The 20,064-nt window shown below is 48.0% G+C and overlaps 1 protein-coding gene across 1 annotated transcript in view; it reads left to right on the plus strand.

Moving 5' to 3' along the window:
- Ccnjl (cyclin J like) overlaps window positions 1-20,064 on the plus strand; it is a 58,805-nt gene that overhangs the window by 24,859 nt on the left and 13,882 nt on the right. The window contains exon 3 of the mRNA XM_021212906.1: window positions 4,089-4,302. Coding sequence (XP_021068565.1) covers window positions 4,089-4,302 — 214 coding nt within the window. The remainder of the gene's footprint in view (window positions 1-4,088; window positions 4,303-20,064) is intronic.

A 20,064-nucleotide genomic window follows, 5' to 3' on the forward strand; every position in this document is an offset into this window, starting at 1 on the left:
GAGAGAGAGAGAGAGAGAGAGAGAGAGAGAGAGAGAGAGAGAGAGAGAGAGAGAGAGAGAGAACAATGTACAGTGCTACGAAAATGGACATACGAAAATGTCAGAATGAAACCCATTGTTTTGAAAGTCCTCTGCCTAATTCCGTAAAGCCTTGGGATTAAAGGACTTTTTCAAACTCAGTTTCTTCATGAGTGAGCCTAAGAGCTAGGAAGGAATTTATCCGGGCTCTGTGCGTCTTCCGTGAGCAGAGCTCTAGGGCTGCGGAGCCGGCTAGCTGATCCTGACCTTTTGACCTCTGAGGACAAGTCAGAAGAGGAGAAATGGTCAAGAGATCAGAACCAAAGTTTCTGCCAAGCCAGCCCCCCTCCGTTTAGGGAAGATGGGCTGTAGGGAATCTGCAACTTTGCAGCACAGCCATTTTGTCTTCTCTCATAGGACTCTGCCGGGCCTGAATTGCTGGCTCATGTGGTGACAGAGTGTAATAGGATTTGCCGGGCTGCTTCCCAAGAAAGTGCCCCCTCTGGCTCTCCTACTACCTGTATTCAAGGGTTCCGATTTGCCAACACTTGCTTGTTTTAAACTTGTGGGGTTTTTGTTTGTTTGGGTTTTTTTGTTATGTTTTTGGTTTTTGCTTTGCTTTTGTTTTTGTTTTTTGGGTTTTTTGTTTGTTTGTTTTTAGGGTTTTTTGTTGTGTTTTTTTTTTTTTAATTTTTAAAGAAAATATCCATCCCAGGGAATGTGAAATGTCATTTGTGATTTGATTTGTATTTCCCTAGGGACTAACAATATTCATATCTTTTCATTTGCTTACTAGTCCTTTTTTAATCTTCTTTAGAGAAACACTTTTTCCTATCCTTTGCCCATGTTTTTTATTTGTTTTATTTCTTAAGATTTATTTTGATTTTGGGCTGGAGAGATGGCTCAGTGGTTAAGAGCACTGACTGCTCTTCCAAAGGTCCTGAGTTCAAATCCCAGCAAACACATGGTGGCTCACAACCATCTGTAATGAAATCTGCCGCCCTCTTCTGGAGTGTCTGAAGACAGCAACAGTGTACTTACATATAATAAATAAATATTTAAAAAAAAAAAAGATTTATTTTGATTTTATATGCATGCATGTATATATGCACGTGTACAGGTACCTTCCAAGGCCAGAGGAAGGTGTCAGATCCCCTGGAGCTGGAGCTGGCTTTACAGAGGTGTCTGTGGACTGTTGGTTGGCATGGAATCGCACTCAGGCCCTCAGGAGAACAGCAAGTCCTTAATCGCTGAGTCCTCTCCCCAGCATCAAAGTCTAATCTCAAAGTCTAGCTTATATTTCTTTTCTGTGCTTCTGCTTTTAGAATCATATTTTAAAAACCATTGCTTTGGAAGCTGGAGAGGTGTCACTGACTGTTCTTCCAGAGGACCCAGGTTCAAATCCCAGCACCCATGCAGCCGCTTACAACTGTCTATAACACCAAAAATCTGACACCTACACACAGACATACATGCAGACGAAACACAAATGCATATAAACTTTTAAAAATAATTTAAAAATAAAAAAAGAAAGAGAGAAACCATTGCTTTAAGCTCATCAATGGTGGCTCCCGCCTTTAATCCCAGCACTTGGGAGGTAGAGGCAGGAGGAGCTGTGAGTTCAAGACCAGCCTGATCTATAGAGTGAGTTCCAGGATAACAAGGGCTACACAGAGAAACCCTGCCTTGAAAAAAAAAAAAACAAAAAAACAAAAAAAGGAAAAGGAAAGAAACCATTGCTTTGTCTAAAGTGTACTTATTTCTGTTTTCCTTTAAGAATTTCACAGTTTCGCATTTTACATTTATGTCTGAGTCTGCCTTACTGAAGCCATGTACCCAGGGCCTAAAATAACGCCTCATGCATGAGTACTGAGTGAAATGTGTGAGAAGTGAAGTGTGTACTTCATGATATGCAGTGAAGTGAATGAGTTCATGTCTCTAGTGAATGAATGAACAAACACTGCTTTCTAGCCCTGGTCTGCAGCTGGTTGAGTAGAGGATTAGAGGGACACTATACTGGGCAGCGTAGCAGGGCCCTGGCCTAGCATATGTATGGGGCTGTGTTCAGTCCACAACACCAGTTGAAGGGTGGGCGAGCACAGAATGGTGGCGCCAATTCGCTTGATGCCATTAGTAGATGCTTGTCATTTCTTGCCTGCCAACTTCCCTCCAGTTTTCTTTTAGTTTTGTTCTTTTCTGTTTCTCTATTTGACAGAATGTCACTAAGGTGTGTGTGTGTGTATCAGACAGACAGACAGACAGACAGATAGACAGATGTGCTACATTCAGCCAAGTGTGAGAATTCAACTAGTCCAGCATGCCGCAGGTCCAAGCCAGAGGACCAAGGGTGTTTGGGTGTGAGCACTGCCGTCTCAGAGGCGGTTTCAGTAATCAGATGGCGGTGATGGTCCAGAGCCAGTAAGACACATGATTGACAGCCCAGCACCATGTGCCAGCATCCAGCCTCCAGCATTCCTTAGCTCTGTGTCTGCAGCCTGTAGGGGCGTACAGGCTAGCGTGCATCCTGACCTGTGCCCCGTCTTCTCCTGGTTCCAGCCTGACTGTTCACGTCTTCCTCCACTTTGCTCTCCTGACTCAGGCGTTTCTACAAAGAAAACAGCACTAAAGCTGAGAGCGCTGAGATATTTCCTAAACAAACTGGATCTAGCACTCTTTCCATAAAAGGCAAATGTTGCTGGGCAGTGCTGATGCACACCTTGAATCCCAGCCCTCAGAGGCAAAGGAAGGCAGATCTCTTCCTTCGAGGCCAGCCTGGTCTACAGAGTGAGTTCTAGGATAGCCAGGACTACATAGCCTGGGCTACATATATACTACTTTCTTTTAAGGAGTGGGAGGAAGAGAAAGTTGAAAGAGAGGATGAGTAGAAAGATAGACTGGTAGTTAAGAGCATTTTCTGCTCTTGCCACAGGACCCAGGGCCTCCTAGAGCATCAGGAAGGTATGAAGGCGTTTATGCGCACGCGGGCGCACACACTATATACATGGAGATAGACAGACGTGCATGTGTGCATTCATACATACATATATGTAAGCCAATACTCATACACATAAAATAAAAATGATTCTCAAGAAAGAAAAAAATAATTGGATGGCTTACATCTGAAATTCCAGAAGCTAGAAAGGGGTGATAGCAGGCTTTATATGACTTCAAGACCAGCTACGGTCACAAAGTAGGTACTAGCTAGCCTGAGCCATAGAGTAATACTCTGCCTCCAAATAAATAAGCACACTTAGTTCGATATTTCTTTCTCTTGTTTTTCTTGTGTTCAGCGGATACGTTCAGAAGACATGGCAGTGTGGAAATGACAAAGTAGAAGTTACCTTCTCAGAGGGAGGGGAACCGTGGTGCTCAGACCCTGGAGTGGGGAGCCGTGCGTGATGCTGTAGACAGAATCAGACTGTCAACCAGTAGTGATCACGGAGGATGGGACTTCCGGTTCTGTGGATCAGTCTTTCTGGTTGTTTACTGAGGCACGTCCTTGCTATGTGGCCTTGGCTGTCTAGAACTCACGGTGCAGAACACGTTGACCTCAAACTTTCTACCATCCTTCATTTAGTTTGGTTTGGTTTTGTTTTCCCCAAAGTGGGGGAAATGCTCACTCACAATCCTAGCCACAGAGGGGATTTGCAGAGAACCCGAGAAGTTCCCGTGTGCTAGACGTTTGGCAGATGTTCTCATTAAACCTCAGCTACCAAAGAAGAAACAAAAGAACAAAAGTGGCTCGGCTGTGCAATAAAAGCAGAGTTTGGGTGTGGGTCTCTGCCTCTGGGCCACCATTCTCTCTTTACCTTGCGTAGCTCCACGGTGCCTTTCTGGGGGAAATGCCTGGCTTCCTCCATCCATGTGATGTTAGGGCCTGTGCTTAGGGAGGGTGGGTGGGAACTGGTCCAGAATTGTGAGAACAGAAGCATCACCATCAAAGATTTCAAACAAAGAAGCCAGGGTGTAGAGGGAATCATCGCCCACCCTGCCAGTCCACAGGCAGGCAGGCAGGCAGGCAGGCCCCGGGTCTCCGTGTCCTTGACCCTTCTCTGTTCACCGTCCTCCAGGAACTGAAGCTGCCCACCTTCCGTGCCCACTCCCCGCTCCTGAAGAGCCGTCGGTTCTTTGTAGACATTCTGACCCTGCTGAGCAGACACTGCCATCTCTGCCCCTCGGCCCGGCACCTGGCCATCTACCTTTTGGACCACTTCATGGACCAGTACAACATCACCACCTCCAAGCAGCTGTATACTGTGGCTGTCTCCTGCCTCCTGCTGGCAAGTAAGTAGAAACTTCTTCTCCGGTCAGTCAGCTGAGCTGCTGCTGAGCCGTTACTTATCTCCGGGAGCTTTCCGTAGCCTCTGTGTTCATCGTTGGCTGGGTGTGAGTTGTCTCAATAACTGCCGTTATTTCTTGTACCTGTACTATACCAGAGAAACTACTAAGGATATTCACAGCTCCATCTTAGTGAATCTACACGGTGACTCTGAAAGACAGTCTTGGTACCCCATGTTATCAAGGCTCAGAGAAGCTTAGGAAGTTGCTTTGTGTAGCCCAACTAGTATCTAACAGACAGTATTTGAGACTGTAGCTTCCTGATGCCTGGCTTGTACCCTTGACCTTGTGTTTCCTGCTTCCTTCCGTGAGGGCTCTCTGAATAGGCCTGTTTTTAAGTGTCTAGAGATGAAACAGCTTTATGTGGACCTAAGCTGAATCCATGATGTAGTATCCAGGTGTGAGCACACTCCTTATGGGGTCAACACTTACTTTCCAAAGAAGCCTCTATGAGAGCAGCCGATCTCTGGCCACCTGTCTGTGGCACAGTGGACCATGCCAGGAAACTTGGTGAGGCAGGGCAGGTCTGAGTCCCCGGGACCCAGGCATCCACTTGAGATAGATGGCAGGCAGCTCACTGCCCCCTGCCAGACTCCTGGCCTGGAACACATGTCTACACACCCCACGTGTAGCCCAAAACAGAGTTCTCCATGCTAATGCAGTACCTAAAGGCCACGAGGATTTTAACCAATAAGCTTCCCTTCCTGAACATTCCTCCCTGCAAAAGGTATTTAATCTCTGGTCCACTCTGAGAAGTGTACCCACCGAGAAGTGTACGCATCCATTTTGCACAATGAACAATCAATAAATGGTATAGATAAACTTGGACTGTCTCTTCCATCGAAACCACCATAGGGGGCATGGAGAAGGCCTTCGCCTACAGAGCCACAGCAAGTCTCCCGTAGAAAGCCTCTCTGCACTTCCAGACAATTGACACCAAGCTAAGGACAATCGCTATTGAGCTAAACCGGGATTCCCATCCCCCTCAGCCCCGGGATAGTCGCCTCCTCAGTCTGAGGGCCCTGACTCTGCTCTCAACTCCTCGAGACTCAGTGGCACCTGAATGTCCAGGAGTTTGGGAGCGCTCTGGCCTGGCCTTGTCAAGGGCCCGTGGACCCCCAACACTTAGTGCCGACTTCTCTGTGCGGTTCTCCAGCCGCACCCGGAGACCTGGAAGTCAGGGAACTCCAACTCTGGCCTACCCACACCTTGACCATCTGGATTCATGTCACACAAGTGTGTGTGTGTGTGTGTGTGTGTGTGTACCACACAGCTATTTTAGAGTTTATTTATTTGGTTCATTGGTTGGTTGGTTGGTTGGTTGGATAGATAATTTGTTGTTTGGTTAGTTGATTTTTGAGATAGGATCTTGCTGTGTAGCCCCAGTGAGTCTGGAAGTCACTGTTTAGATCAGACTGCCCTCATACTCTGGGATCCCCTCACAGTGTTGAGATTACAGGCATCTGCCACAGTGCCTGGCAAGAGAGTGGCTTTCTAGTTTCCCAAACTCCGTCTTATTTTCCCCTAGGACCTCCACCCTATTGTACTCTGTCTAACCCAGGCCAGCTAGAATTTGCAAGTTATCAGTGGGAGCTAATTTTGCTCAGAGCCCAGCCTTTTGTAGCATCTTATCATCTCAGGGAGAGAGGCAGGGACCTGTGAGATGTCTCCATCAGAGAAGGGCAGAGCAGGCATCATGTTTCAGGCACAGTATGGCCTTTGACCTGCTGCTTCTGTGATCTGTGGGCCGCATCGAGGCCTGCTGGGGGCAGGGGACTTATATTTCCTTAGGGCCATGGAGTTCTCCCAGAGCGTCTGTCTGGGGAGCCAGGATGCAGGGCTCACAGTGGAGACTCCATTGTACTGCTGTCGCCATGGTAGAGGAAGAGGGCCTTCCAGATGGAGAGGCAGACGCCCCCACCCACATGTTGATGGGCTCAACCAGCCTGGTGAGACAAGAATGGAGTCCCAGAACACCTGCCTCACGCTCCAGGAGAGAAAAGTCCCTGTGACAGCCTGAAATCCAGTGACAGCCTGGAATCCTGTTTATGCTTCCTCCCCGATCTCCCAGGCTCACTGTCAGCCACAGGAGTGGGGGAGGGGTGGGGGGGGAGGACACCTTGCCTGGAGAAGCTTGAAGTTCTGCAGATTCAGTCCCAAATTACTCTGAGATAAGAAACCTGGCATCCATGTCCCCACCTGTGAGTTTGAAGAGTTTTGCTTTTTTTTTTTTTTTTTTTTAAGATTTATTTTGAGAAAGAGAGAGAGCGAGCATGTAAGTGTCTGTCTGTGTGTCAGTGTGTCTGTCTGTGTGTCCGATCACCTGGGAGCTGGAGTTACAGGTGATTGGGAGCTGCCTAATATGGATAATGGTAATCAAACTGGAGTCCTTTGCGAAAGCAAATGCGATCTTACCCGCTGTGCCATCTTTCCAGCCCCAAGTTCTCGGGGTTTTATGTGTTTGTGTGTGTGTGTAAGTGCACGTGTATACACCTGCCTCTGGAGGTCAGCGATCCACTTCAGGTGTCTTCTTCAGTCACTTTCTAGTTTATGTTTTTGAGATGGGGGTCTCTCACCAAACCAGGAGCTTGCCAATTGGGGTGGACTGGCTCAAGCCCCAGTGGTACCCTGCCCCCCTGCCCCAACCTCACCACCTCTTGGATTACAAGTATATGCAGCTACATGCAGCTTTGTGCAAGGATGCAGGGGATCCAGCCTTGGTACTCTTTACTGGCTGAGTCGTCTTCCCAACTCCAATTCTGAGTTCATATAAAGCTATTTGTCCACACGGAATCTCCCACCTAAGGTCCCTCTGTTCTCATAAAATGAGCCAGGGTCTAGGCCTGCAGGATGAGGCAGAATAGCAAGCATCTTAGGTCATCACACAGCCAACATATGGCAAAGCAGCCCCTTAGTCTCTACGACTGAGATAATTATATCTTCTACCTCAACACAGTATAGACTCATAAGCATCAGACAGGGCTAGGGTTAGAGTTTGGCAGTGGAGAACTTGTCTAGCCTGTGCAATCCTCCCCCGCGCCCCCCCAAAAAACACCTCAGTAAACATGGCGGTATCACACATCTTTAATCTCAGCCCTGGGATTGTGGAGGCAGAGGCAAGCAGGTCTCTGTGAGTTCAAGGCCAGTTTGATCTCCATAGTGAGTTCTAAGCCAGCCAGGGCTGCACATTGAGACCCTGTGCCAATCATAAAAACGAAACTGTAGAGTCATCCTCCTCCTTATCTTTCATCTTGTCTGTCCTCCATCCCCCGACTGTCTCTTTGGTGTTCCCTCTTAATTAAAAGGATTACTTGACAACACAGAAACTTCCAAACCTCCAGTGAGCTGCCTCAGCGCATCCTGCTAATGATTACAAGCGCCTCTGTTTTATTCTGTCCTGGTCTCCTTCCACAGGCCCACCTCAGAGTCCACCCAACCAGCATGGGAGGGCGTGTTTCATATGCCTATGGTTTGTAGGCTCAGAGAGGCTGTGTAACTTACCCTGAAGTCACACAGCTTTGTGGGGGTTTTGTGTTTTGTTTTATATTTGTGTCATACCTAAGATAAGGTTGACATTGTAACATGTCACCAGCTTAGCCACTTTAAAGTGTTCAATGGGATTTGATGCATCTGTTCCATCTACTGTGCTGCTGTCACTGTCTAGGTCTAGAACACTTTTTTTTTATCCCTTGTGATGACGGCAGCTCAGCCTCTAATCCTAAGTATTCCAGCCGCTTAGGCAGATTCAAGGTTAGCATGGGCTACAAGTGAGTTCAAGGCCAGCCTGGGCTACAAGTGAATTCAAGGCCAGCCTGGACTACAAGTGAGTCCAAGGCCAGCCTGGACTACAAGTGAGTCCAAGGCCAGCCTGGGCTACAAGTGAGTTCAAGGCCAGCCTGGACTACAAGTGAGTCTAAGGCCAGCCTGGACTACAAGTGAGTTCAAGGCCAGCCTGGGCTACAAGTGAGTCCAAGGCCAGGCTGGGCTACAAGTGAGTAATTTAGTGAAACACTGTCTCAAAAAAAAGGTAAAAGGGGGTGCTGAAAGTGTAGCTCAGTGATGGAGCTCTTGTTCTGATAGCCAGGCACTTCCGGTTCCTTAACTCTGCAGCCTTGACCACTGCTAACCTGGCTCCTGGCTCTGTGTCCTGTGCACTGTGGGAGGACCACACAGTGCAGGAGCAGTGTTTTCTATGTGTTGTGCTATAGCTCATATCAGATCTTCTGCTGACTCAGTTCATGTCCACTGTGAATGATGCGGTCGAGTTATCCAGTCCTCTGCCCACAGATCCTTGGTGGTTTCCACTTTTCTGCGGCTGCTGTGAATACTCAGTCACACGTCTCAGTGGGAGCCCTTTCCAGATCATGAGTTAAGGCTGTGTTGAGTCCTCTGGAGACCCTGAAGACACCTGGGGCTGACGCTCAAAAGTAACTTAGACTGCTGAGTCCTTAGCCCTGAACAGAGAGAGTGGCTCAGGTCAGAAAGCCAGAGAGGCCAGAGTGTCCTTTGTGTCAGATCCTGTGGCCTTGGATGTTAAGGCCTAATGGCATTTTAAAAAGAAAGAAAGAAAGAAAGAAAGAAAGAAAGAAAGAAAGAAAGAAAGAAAGAAAGAAAGGAAGGAAGGAAGGAAGGAAGGAAGGAAGGAAGGAAGGAAGGAAGGAAGGAAGGAAGGAAGAAAGGAAGAAAGGAAGAAAGGAAGAAAGGAAGAAAGGAAGAAAACGAAAGAAAGGCAGACAGAGGCGTTGCTCTCTGGGTATGCTTGTTCTCAAACCGATCAGTGATTCCAGATACCTTGTTTATGGAGGAAAGAAGAGGACCTGCATGGGCACCTACTGAATAGTTACCTAATATAAGGCTTTGAAGCCTTTTAACTATATACAACATGGTGAAATTTTGTCTGTATTAGGGCCTCAGCCATTAGAAGCTGGGCAAGCTTTTCTGCCTACTTTACTATTTGGTAAATAAATTTTTTGACAGGTAATGTCTAGATTTAAGAACCTTCAACATGGTTCTTGTTTTTTGAAGTTCAGGTTTCCCCCAGATCGTATTATATAAACCACATATTTTTTTTTTTTGGTTCCCCAGTTCTCTATAAGATTATAGTCGTAAGTTCAAATCTAGACTGGGTTACAGGATCTAATTGTAATCTATGATTATTTGTGATATACCTGACAAATCTGAATTAAAGCATTTGAATGTCAAAAAAAAAAAAAAAAAAGAAAGGCAGACAGAAAGAAAGAAAGAAAGATGTTTTTATTATTCAAAAAAAAAAAATGATTAGCCGGGCGGTGGTGGCGCACACCTTTAATCCCAGTACTCGGGAGGCAGAGGCAGGTGGATTTCTGAGTTCGAGGCCAGCCTGGTCTACAAAGTGAGTTCCAGGACATCCAGAGCTATACAGAGAAACCCTGTCTCAAAAACAGAAACAAAAACAAAACAAAAAAAAATGATTAAAAAAGAAAACTAACGACTGCTGAGACAGCCCCATGGGTGAAGGTGCTTGCGACTTGAAGTCAGTGACCTGAGTTCATGAACCTCAGACTTTAATGTAGATAAACCACTCCACCAAATTGTCCTCTGAGCCTTCCATGCACCCCATGGTTTGCACAGACATCATGAACAAACATGAGAATGCATATACAATAACACTTAAAAAAAAAATATATATATATATATTTTTTTATATATATATATATATACCAACCACAAAATGTTAATGTCCCCTGTATTAAGAGTTCATGTCTACAAACTGGTTTTTATTCTTCCTGACTTGGTGTGATCTTCATAACTGAAGGGAAGAGAAAACCTCATTTCCTGGCCGGAAGACAAGCTATAGATTGTCATATCCTCGTAAACCTCAGTAGACACAAAACCAGGCTCCCTCTCACGGGCCTTCTCCATTCTTCCACATCTTTCAACCCCACGGGCTTTGTCTACACAGATTTCTGTTGCCTTTCATGGCCACTTCCAGGATCCCACACCCTCCCTGGGAAAACAGTGCTCACTGCCGAGTGGTTTCCTGTGAGCTAGAAGCCCATCCGGCCCCTGTCTGACCACCTCAGGTCTGGAGAGCCATGGGAGGTGGGGGTAGTGGGATAATGGTCCTTCTGCCTCTTAGGGTCAAGTTCAGACAGTGTGCATGTGTGCGCGTGTACACGCGTGCATTCGCACACATCCAAATTCCATGCTGTGCTGTGGACAGCTCGTAGAAGGAGCACTCTCCTTCCACCCTGAGCCCCGGGGAGCACTCTCCTTCCACCCTGAGCCCTGGGGAGCACTCTCCTTCCACCCTGAGCCCCGGGGAGCAAACTCGGGTCATCAGGCTTGGCAGCAAGTACCATTTCATCAGCCCCTCGTCTTAGGTCTTAACAGATGAGACTGAGGTCTTTGATGGCTGTCATGTCGGGGGGGGGGGGGCTATCCCATCCCCAAGAGTCCCCAGGAGAAAGAATCGTGGGAGAGGACCCTGTGATCTCCCTGTCTGGTTAGGGTCCTTTCTTAGAGAGGGTTTTTTAGCCCAGAGTCAGCCTGTAGCTCACCTGCACAGAGGCCGATCGACTCAGAATAGGTCTTTAAAATTAGAAACGGTTTATCACTTAGAAGTGAGAGCCAAAGAATAAAGTACAATCAATCAACTTCCACCCTACTGGACAGAGGAAACTTCTGGAAGGCTTCCATATCTTCCTTCAAACTGATCTCGTGTGTGTTTTGTGGAGATGTTCCATGTCTGTACAGGCACACGGTCAGCCGCTGATCCTCACCAGCCAGTGATTCTGCACTGAAGACTCACGAGCTTGTCTGGTGCTGGGGCATTGCACACAAGGCCTTGTGTGTGCTAGGCAAACACTCTGCTGTTGAGCTCCACTCCCAGCCCTTCATTTAAGAAACAAAAATGAAGCAAAAAATCAATGCTGATGCTTTTAGCGGGCACTTTGGCAGAGCATTGGAACTGTTAATTGCCCTTTATGTGTATTCCCAGCTGAGATGGAAGGGGGCCGGACTCTGCCTTTCTTTCATCTCTCCTGTGGTAAACAAGTATTCATCTGTGTATGGGTAAGGGCTGTGTTTCCTCAATGTTTGTGGATTTTATTGAGGGCTCTGTTGTTTCAGGTGCCCGCCCCCTGCATGCCCCACCCCCACCCCTACCCCTACCCCTAAGCCTTCCAAGGCTACCAGTCTGTTTCCTGGGCTCAGGAAAGCTGTGTTGTCTCTTAGAGAAGGTAGGGGGTACTACCTCCCAGTCATTCCTTGTGCTTTGATGCCCTGAGTTCAGTGTTAACAAATCATCAGCGCCTCCTGTTAAATGGAAATAAACCATACAAAGTTATGTAAGCTGTGCGTTGACTGGCAGATGAAATAGGTGTGGTTGTTCCCCATCTCTTCCTCCCAAGGACAGTGGTTCAAGGTGACTATAGAATATGACCTTCATGAGGAATAAAAACTCATCAGGATAAATTCGCCTCACTGGGGGACTGTGAGATGCCTCAGTGGGTAGAAGCAGTTTGTAAAACGCCCTTCACATAGGTTCTGAGGAGCCAACCCGTGTAACGGGAGAAGGGAAGTACTGATTTTTCCAGTTGTCTTCTGACCTCCACGTGTGCTGTCCTTGTAGCACCTGTGCCACACACAACAATAAATAAGCAAATAAATAAACAAGCAAATAATAAATTAATAAATGTGCCTGAGCGGGTTCTTACCCTCAGTGCCTCCTTCAGTCTGTGAGGGAGTTTCCTGTGCTCTTTCTTGGCTATGAATCCTCCATTTTATCTGCAGCATCTATTGAATGAGCTCTCTATTGATGAGATTTGTAGGTTGGTGTCCACCTTTTCCCCTGCTGTTTACAGCCAGATAGCTACTGTCTTGTAGCTTCCCCTGCTTACGGGAGTCTGTCTGGAAGATGGAGTCCTGTCCCACAAGTAGAATCTTTTGGCCATGGGGCAAGTAAGGGGCTGGAGATGTAGCTTGATGGTAGAGTATTTGCCTATCATATGTGAGGCCCCAGGTTCAATCCCCACTATCACAGAGACAGAGAGACAGAGACAGAGATACAGACATAGAGATGGGGGGGTGTGTGTGTGCGCATGTTCCAGATGTTGTCATAGAGTGCTACAGTGGCAGCTCAGCTCTTAAGAGCATGTGCTGCTCTTCCGGAGGACCTAGGTTTGGCTCCCCGTATAGACATGACAGGTCACAGTTTTTATAACTCTAGGTCCGAGGAATTTGATGCCTTATTCTTGCCTCCTTGGGCACTGCACACATCATATGGAATATGTAGGCACTTATCCCATAAATAAAAATGAAGATCGTTTTCAAATATGTTGGTAGGAGTTTGAACTGAACTAGGAGTTAGGTCTAAGTGCTCCCCTTTTGTTTGTTTTGAAGAATTTTTTTTTTTCTGTTGAACAGACTAGCTTGGAACTTGCTATATAGCCTAAGCTGGCTTCAAATTCTCCATCCCCCTGCTTCATCCTCCTACGTATTAGGGTTGTAAGCATGTTCCGCTCCCATCAATAAAGTCCCCACCTAAGCCATAAATTGTCAAAGCTGAGTGGTGTGTCTGCCTGCCCCTGGCTCTCATCAGGGTGCCCTGGTGGCCAACCCTCCCTCTGTGGGTGCATTTCCATTTTACACACATCCCTTGCCCTGTCTTGGATGTTCAGGGAAGGGATGGAAAGATATTAGTTGCTTTTAGGGCTCTTTAAAGCGGAAATCAATCGTCTTGTCTCTTCAGGGCAGAAACCAGTAAAGGCATTGCCTGCCAGGCTCCTGCCTAAAGATCTCAGGAGATTATAGGAAAAGCCTGGCCTTCCCCCAGGAAATCACCTTCACACAACCCCGGTGTCCCCCTCACCCGTGCGCCCCACCCCTGCTTTGATCACTCAGTAACTGCTGCCTCTGCCGAGCTGCTGCTCTGGCAACGGAGTGGGAGGGGGGGCACCCTTTGGAGATCTTGCTGAAGATTTCTGGAACTTGAAAGCTGTCTTAATCCCTTGTGGTAGGCTGGGATGAACTAAGCGTGGGAAGGCTGAATACAACAGCCCCCCACCCCCACCCCACTACCTTACCTCTTCCCGCCCCCCAGAGCTAAGAATGCTTAAGATGCCTCCGAGGCACTCACTGAAGCAGTAGTTCTCAACCTGCGTTGCGGGTCAAGACTCCTTTGGGGGGTCAAAGGCCCCTTTCACAGGGGTTGCATATCAGACAGTCTGTATGTCAGGTATATGTGTTACAGTTCATAACAGCAGCAAAAATACAGTTACGAAGCATCAACAAAAATAATTTTATGGCTGGAGGTCACCACTACAGGAGGAACTGTATTAAAGGGTCACAGCGTCAGGGAACTGAGACCAAAGGGATGATCCCCCGCTCCCCCCCCAGGTTTCTGGCAAGGTGTGAGAGTTCTTGCCAGAGTCAAACCCCAGTCTCCAAGGAAACAGATCCTGGAAATACTGAGGGGTGGGGGTGGGGTGGGGGTGGGGACACACTTACTGTTTCCTTATAGCTCACTAGGAAGAACTCCATTTCCTTTGTCCTGCCATGGGAACATTTGCAAAAGGTTCAGCACTCAGGGATGGGGTCACAAGGGGGCCTTATATTTTGTGCACCATCCCTACACACACACACACACACACACACACACACACACACAGTGCCATGCAAAAGCTGCTACAGTGTCTGTGGCTCCTTTGGGTGGTGGCCACGAAGCCTGGAAGGGCTGGTCTCTCTGCTGAGAGCTGTGTAGAGCAGATTACTAGCAGCAGCTCAAACATGACAGCCCAGAAAGCAGGGGGCATGGTGATTTTCCATTTCCTGTTCCCATCTCTGCCGCTGGCAGGCTTGGAGCCATTTCAGGAGAGGGATTTTGTGTGTGAGCTGCCGGTCAGACAGCTGAGTGGGCCAGAAGCTCTTAAACTGTACAAAAATGCCTTAGCAGGTTAGAGCCTAGACTTGTTTGTCCGGGAACTGAGGTTCTGAATATTTGTTGCCCCACCCCCCACCCCACTCTCTTAGATTTCAACTGCTTGACCTGATTAATGTGCAGTGTTCAATAGCTGCCGCCCCACACAGGTGCTAGGACCCCTCCCCCATTCTATAAGGGACACTGTGGGCTCTAGAGAGGTGGTAATGAATGGAAGTGATGTCCACAGCACCCCTGGATGAAGACTGGGAGCCCTAGAACCTTGTACCTATTTGACAGAGAGTGGGCTATAAAATAAACTGAACCCCATCCTCAAGTTGTTCATCATCTGAAAAACTCTCCTGAAGATGCAGGCTTAGGCCTGCACTGCCGACACAAGAGCAAAGTCTTCTAAGAGTGCAAGGTGTCCTTGCTGTTAGGGCAGAAGCAGTTTGCACAGTGAGCAGAACACTGGAGTCAGGTGCCCCTCTGCCATCCATGATACCTGAGAGCTGCTGGTGGGCTCAGCTGTAAACTCCCTCTGTGGTGAATGTTTGCATATTTTTAAGATTTTTTTCTTGTATGTGTATGAGGGTTTTTGTTTGTTTGTCTTTGTGTTTTTGTTTTTGTTTTGCCTGTATGTATGTGTGTGCACCATGCTCTGCTGTGCTCATGGAGGGTTAAAAAGGGCCTGAGGGGGCTAGAGAGATGGCTCAGTGGTTTGACTCCCAGCACCTACATGGTGGCTCACAACCATCTGTAACTCCAGTGCCAGGGGAGCTGACACATCTCTGACCTCCACAGACACCAGGTACACACATGGTGCACGTATATATATGCAGGCAAAACAATCATAAAACAAAATAAATAAGTTTTAAAATAAAGTTTAAGAAGGTTTCAGATACCCTAGAACTGAGCAACAGACAGCTCGAAGCAGCCATGTCAGTCCTGGGAATTGAACCCAGGTCCTTTGGAAGGGCAACCAGAGCTCTTAACTGCGGAGGCATCACTCCAGCACCAAGTATTGGCATCTTGACCACACTCTGCACCTCATCAATGCCTACCCTATGCCCATTCTCCTTTTGTTGTGAGGGCTTGGGACCAAACCCAGGGCCTCCTGATGCTAAGCTTTCAATGTATCACTAAGCCACTCCCTCCCTCCCCTGTACCCAAGCCTTTTGTTTCCCACTGACATCCTGAAAGAATAGCCCAGAAGGCCTTGTTTATTATATACCTGTGCTTTCCAGGAAAGCCATGTTGAGAGTTTCCTAGATGAGAGCCATGCCCTGCCTTCTTGGGATGCTCAGCTTCATGGGGTAACAGTTCCATTATTAGCCTCTTGGTCACAGCAGCTTCCCTTTCAGCAGCCACCACCGCCACCATCACCTAGTGGGTTGTAGTCTGCATTAAAAGCCATTTCATTCTCAAGGGAAGTGCGCCGCCCTGGTGGTGAGAGGAGGACTGGCGGCTGTATTTGTTGTGTTGCGTTTTTAAGATTGACAGTAGGAGGGATGGGTTGCCTCTCTCCTTTCATTTTAATTACAAGCATTTTGATGTCTAGACAGGAAAAGGCTCCTCTTTGTCACCAGGCATGGTGGGGTTTCTGGGACTCTTCTAGGAAAATCTGACGTCTCCTGACTTGTGGGCACTTGTTAAAGGCAGGTTCCTGCCAGGATATTTCTGGACTCGGCAGGCTCATATCCTGAAATCTCCTCTGATAGTTTTACTTTGCTACTTCTGGAGTCTCGGTTCCCTTCAGCAGTGTCTCACCCTCTGAGGAGCTAGAGATGTTTTTCCTCTGTGGGAGAGTGAGCTCTGTTTCTTGTGGAAATTTAAAAAACACACAAAAAAAAAATTTAAAAAAAAAATAGAAGTGTCTTAAGGTTTCACTATATTTCCTCCATCATCAGAATGTGGAGGTGGAAGGTGAACCTTGCATGGTAAATGGTTATTGAGAGTTTATGTGCTATGTGAAGTTTTATAATTTTTATACATTGTTTACTCAGTTAATTCCCAAACAAATCCTAAGGAGGTAGTTGCTATTTCCCTACTTAACAGAGGTAGGAACCACGGCTCAAGACATCAGGAACTTTTCTAAAAAGGACAGAAGAAGGGGGACCAGGCAGGTGACTTGGAGTGGTTCGGTAGGTCTGGGCTCACAGCAGCGACCTTTGCCGTTCACCCAATCACCTCTGTGCTTGGTGGTACCAGGAAGACACGGGCCAGCAGACAGGTTGTGCAAGCTCCTGAGTCCTCTGCTTTCTGAACCACAGACCCACAGTAACTGAAAGATTGCGTCAGCCCCCAGGACTGTCTGTCCCTGTGTCAGGAAGTGGCTCTCTCTAACTCACGACAGTGGCCCTGTTGCCTCCCTTGTTCCTTGTTCCTACTCCCAGCAGAGGTCGGAACAAAAGATCCAGGGCCTCTGGTTTCTACACCTTTGGCCCTGCAGCTTGGTTTGCTGTTGTCCGGTACCAAAAGTCCCATCAGACCCAGCCCGCGTAAGGGGGAATGAGAGTTTTACTCAGCAGTTACTGAAGGAGCTTGATTCATGCCAGGACTCTGCTCCCCCACACAAAGCCCTTACCCCACCCTGGCCCTGGTGCCAGCCACGCATGTGACGAATGTCTCCTATGGCCCAATCCTAGATTTCGGTCCCTAGAGTTATTTAGGTCACTTATAACGTGGGACACAATGGAACCAGGCATTGACTGGAGCTAGCCTATGAAGTCATCATCCCAATTTCTGTATCCTGAGGCAGCGATGTCCTCGCAGTGAGAAGGGAAGCCTGTGTGTGACCCAACTGGCCAGATGCCACCACCAACCCTGGGAGGCATTTCTACAATTTCCTCTTGAGGAAAACAGAGACTCACAGCCTCTCTTTAGGCTCTGCCTTTACTAAACGGGGCCTCAGGAATTGATTCAGGCCATCGGAAGTGTGCCGGCTCTCACTCCTCCACCCATCCGTCCGTGGGTCCATTCATGCATTATTTATCCCGCCTGCCGTATGCACACACTGGAGAAAGCCATCGACAGTGTGCCTTTGCTCTTCAGAGAGATGAGGAAGAGGAACGGAGCTTTCTCTTTGTTCTTAAGGGAGGAGGCAGTCCAGCCGGGCGGGGGTCTCAAGTCCACCTTCATGCCAGATGTGCTCAAAGCTCCAAAGCCCAAGGGCAGTGGTAATGAAGATTTGCTCCTCCAGGATGATCCTAATTTCAGCATCTTCACAGAGACCAGAGATCTTGTACCCAGCTACAGCAGGCCCGCGGGAACAGTGGGGTTGGAGGCTGTCTGTCCCCCAAGCTCTGTGGTTGTCACAGCTGCCTTTCTTTCCCACAGAGTACCAAACACTGATGTAGAGTGGCCTTTTTCTCTTGGTCCCTGGCTCTCTGACTCTTTATCAGGGTACATCCAGAAACCCACCATTGTACCTATAACTGAGGATGCTGCAAATTCTGGATGAAGCAAGATCTAGAAAGGGCTCCACTCCGTGTACGCTAGTCCAGCACGCCACCTCAACTCATCCCGCCCATTATTCCCATGTCACAGGCCAGGGCCAGGAAGCATAGGTCCAAGAGGCTAAGACTCAGCCTCTTATATGGCAGTGACCTGGCTGAGCCTCTGACGTCGTGTTGTGGCGCATGTCTTCAGTGTGTCCTGACCTCTGTGGTATGCTATGCGGTTAGCAATTTCTTCAGAATGATGTCCTCAGATGGTTTCTGGGCTACTTTCTGATCAGCTTTTCGGCCATATTGCTCCATCTGTGTCCCAGTTCCTGGAAAGAGACTTGCTGTGCCCCACCTTGGGGAAGAGTCAGAAGTACCCTCCTTAACTGCCACAGTTAACAACAAAAAGGCTGTTTTGGGGGGTGGGGGGGTGGTTTTCAGGTGAAGGGCACCCTCACCTGAGTGTAGCTTGCTAGTCTGCCACACTTTTGATTTAAATTCTATTGTTCACAGAAAAAGCAACATCCTGTTGATCACACGGCCTTCCCTAGGAAAAGCACTGGAATCCCGTCGCTCATCAGCATAAGGGAAATGGAAGAGGAAAGTGTTTGTGGAGCTCAGGGTGGTGGCTAGACAGGAAGAGGCAGCAGTTGGCCTCACACCCAGGCCTATGGGAAACCTACACCCACAGAGTCATCCTCAAAAACTGTGGGTTGCCTTGGGGCCGTGTATATGAGGTTCATGCTTGTGATATAGAAAGGTCTAGATTTTAAAAACCATTTGCTCATTTATGGGGAAAAAAAAAAAAAAAAAAAACCAAAGCTATCTGCTGAGTACTATCCTTAGACCAGAAGCTGTTCACCTCAGGAAGTGAGCAGCCAGGGTTGATCCTGCTTGGATGCAGGGTAGCCAGGTTGGGGGTTGGGGGAGAGAGTGCCTACTGCATAGCAAGTGGGGTGCAGCAAAAAAAAAAAAAAAAACAAGAGTCCACCTCCCATAGATCATAGCTTGGTGGGCAGATTCTCTGTCTTGTGTGCTAACCAGCTGGAAGCAACCCCATCCCTGAGGAGACATGAGATCTGGGGAAAGATTCAGAGCCAGCACTGCTCCCTGTCTTGCCTCTACCCTCTGGGCATTGTAATTACCAACCGGCCGAGTTCAAGGTGCCATAGACGAGGAAGGAGACTGGGACCGCAGCCTCCACTCTCCGGACCCAGTATTGCCTGTGCAGTGGGATGAAGCCGGAGGTGCCTTTTATTGGAACGATTTCCATCCCTTTTCAGAACCTTTTAGAAGAAAATGTCTTCTGACATTAGCTACCACACTAGCAGCTCATCTGTGCCTGACTGACAGGACTCCCTGGTACAAATATATATATATATATATATATATATATATATATATATATATATATATATATATATATATATATATATATATACATATATATACATATATATAATATTCTGGAAATAATACAGCAGCAGCTGCTACCTGCCACCGCTGATGGGCACACCCCTCGTGTCAGGGGTTCCTTTGTCTGGTATATTCCCTGGGATGTCCCTTGAGCCCTCTCCGCTGCCCTGTGAGCCATCAGCTCAACTGCTCAGATGCACACGGAGGTAACTAAGTGGGGATAGGAAACTTGAGCCTCAAGGGAGGGTGTCCTCCAGAAACTCTCTCTGGTCACTGGTTCCACGGCCATCCATGAAGCTAGCTGAGTTGTCCACATCTTTCTGCTCTGAGGAGAGTGGAATCTGTGTGTGTGTGTGTGTGTGTGTGTGTGAGAGAGAGAGAGAGAGAGAGAGAGAGAGAGAGAGAGAGAGAGAGAGAGAATGAATTGATAGCTCAGGGATTTCTGGTTAGCTGCCTTGCTTGGGCTGCCACTTCTGGGACCCTGACCTCACCCTTGCTGGCAAGGGCTGCTGCAACCTGGTAAGGGGGCTTTCCACCCAAGTCCCCTGCAGCAGCAACAAGGAAACCCTTCGCCTGCCTCTGCTACCCGGCGTTCCCTACACTTACCTAGAAAGATGTCAGGATTCACGTGGGCATGAGGCAAAGCCAGCAGCAGCTTCCTGTCCCTCTGACCCCGTTCCCCTCTTGTCCTCATCACCACCACACCGGTCAGGAGCTAACCAGCTGCTATCGTTCTTCCAGGAGGCTGCAGAGTCCCGACTCCTGATCCAAGTATGGCTCTTGTACTTGGATAAGGGCAGAGAGGGTTTTTTAAACTGGAGAGCAGCATTCTGGATGACAAGTGGCTCTGTTTTCAGAAGCAGTGTCAGCTGTCGCTGCTTTAAAAACCCGGTTCTTCCAGATGTCCCTCAATAGAGGAATGGATACAGAAACTGTGGTACATTTACA

The sequence above is a fragment of the Mus pahari genome, chromosome 14, assembly GCF_900095145.1.
Source record: "Mus pahari chromosome 14, PAHARI_EIJ_v1.1, whole genome shotgun sequence".
Lineage (NCBI taxonomy): Eukaryota > Metazoa > Chordata > Mammalia > Rodentia > Muridae > Mus > Mus pahari.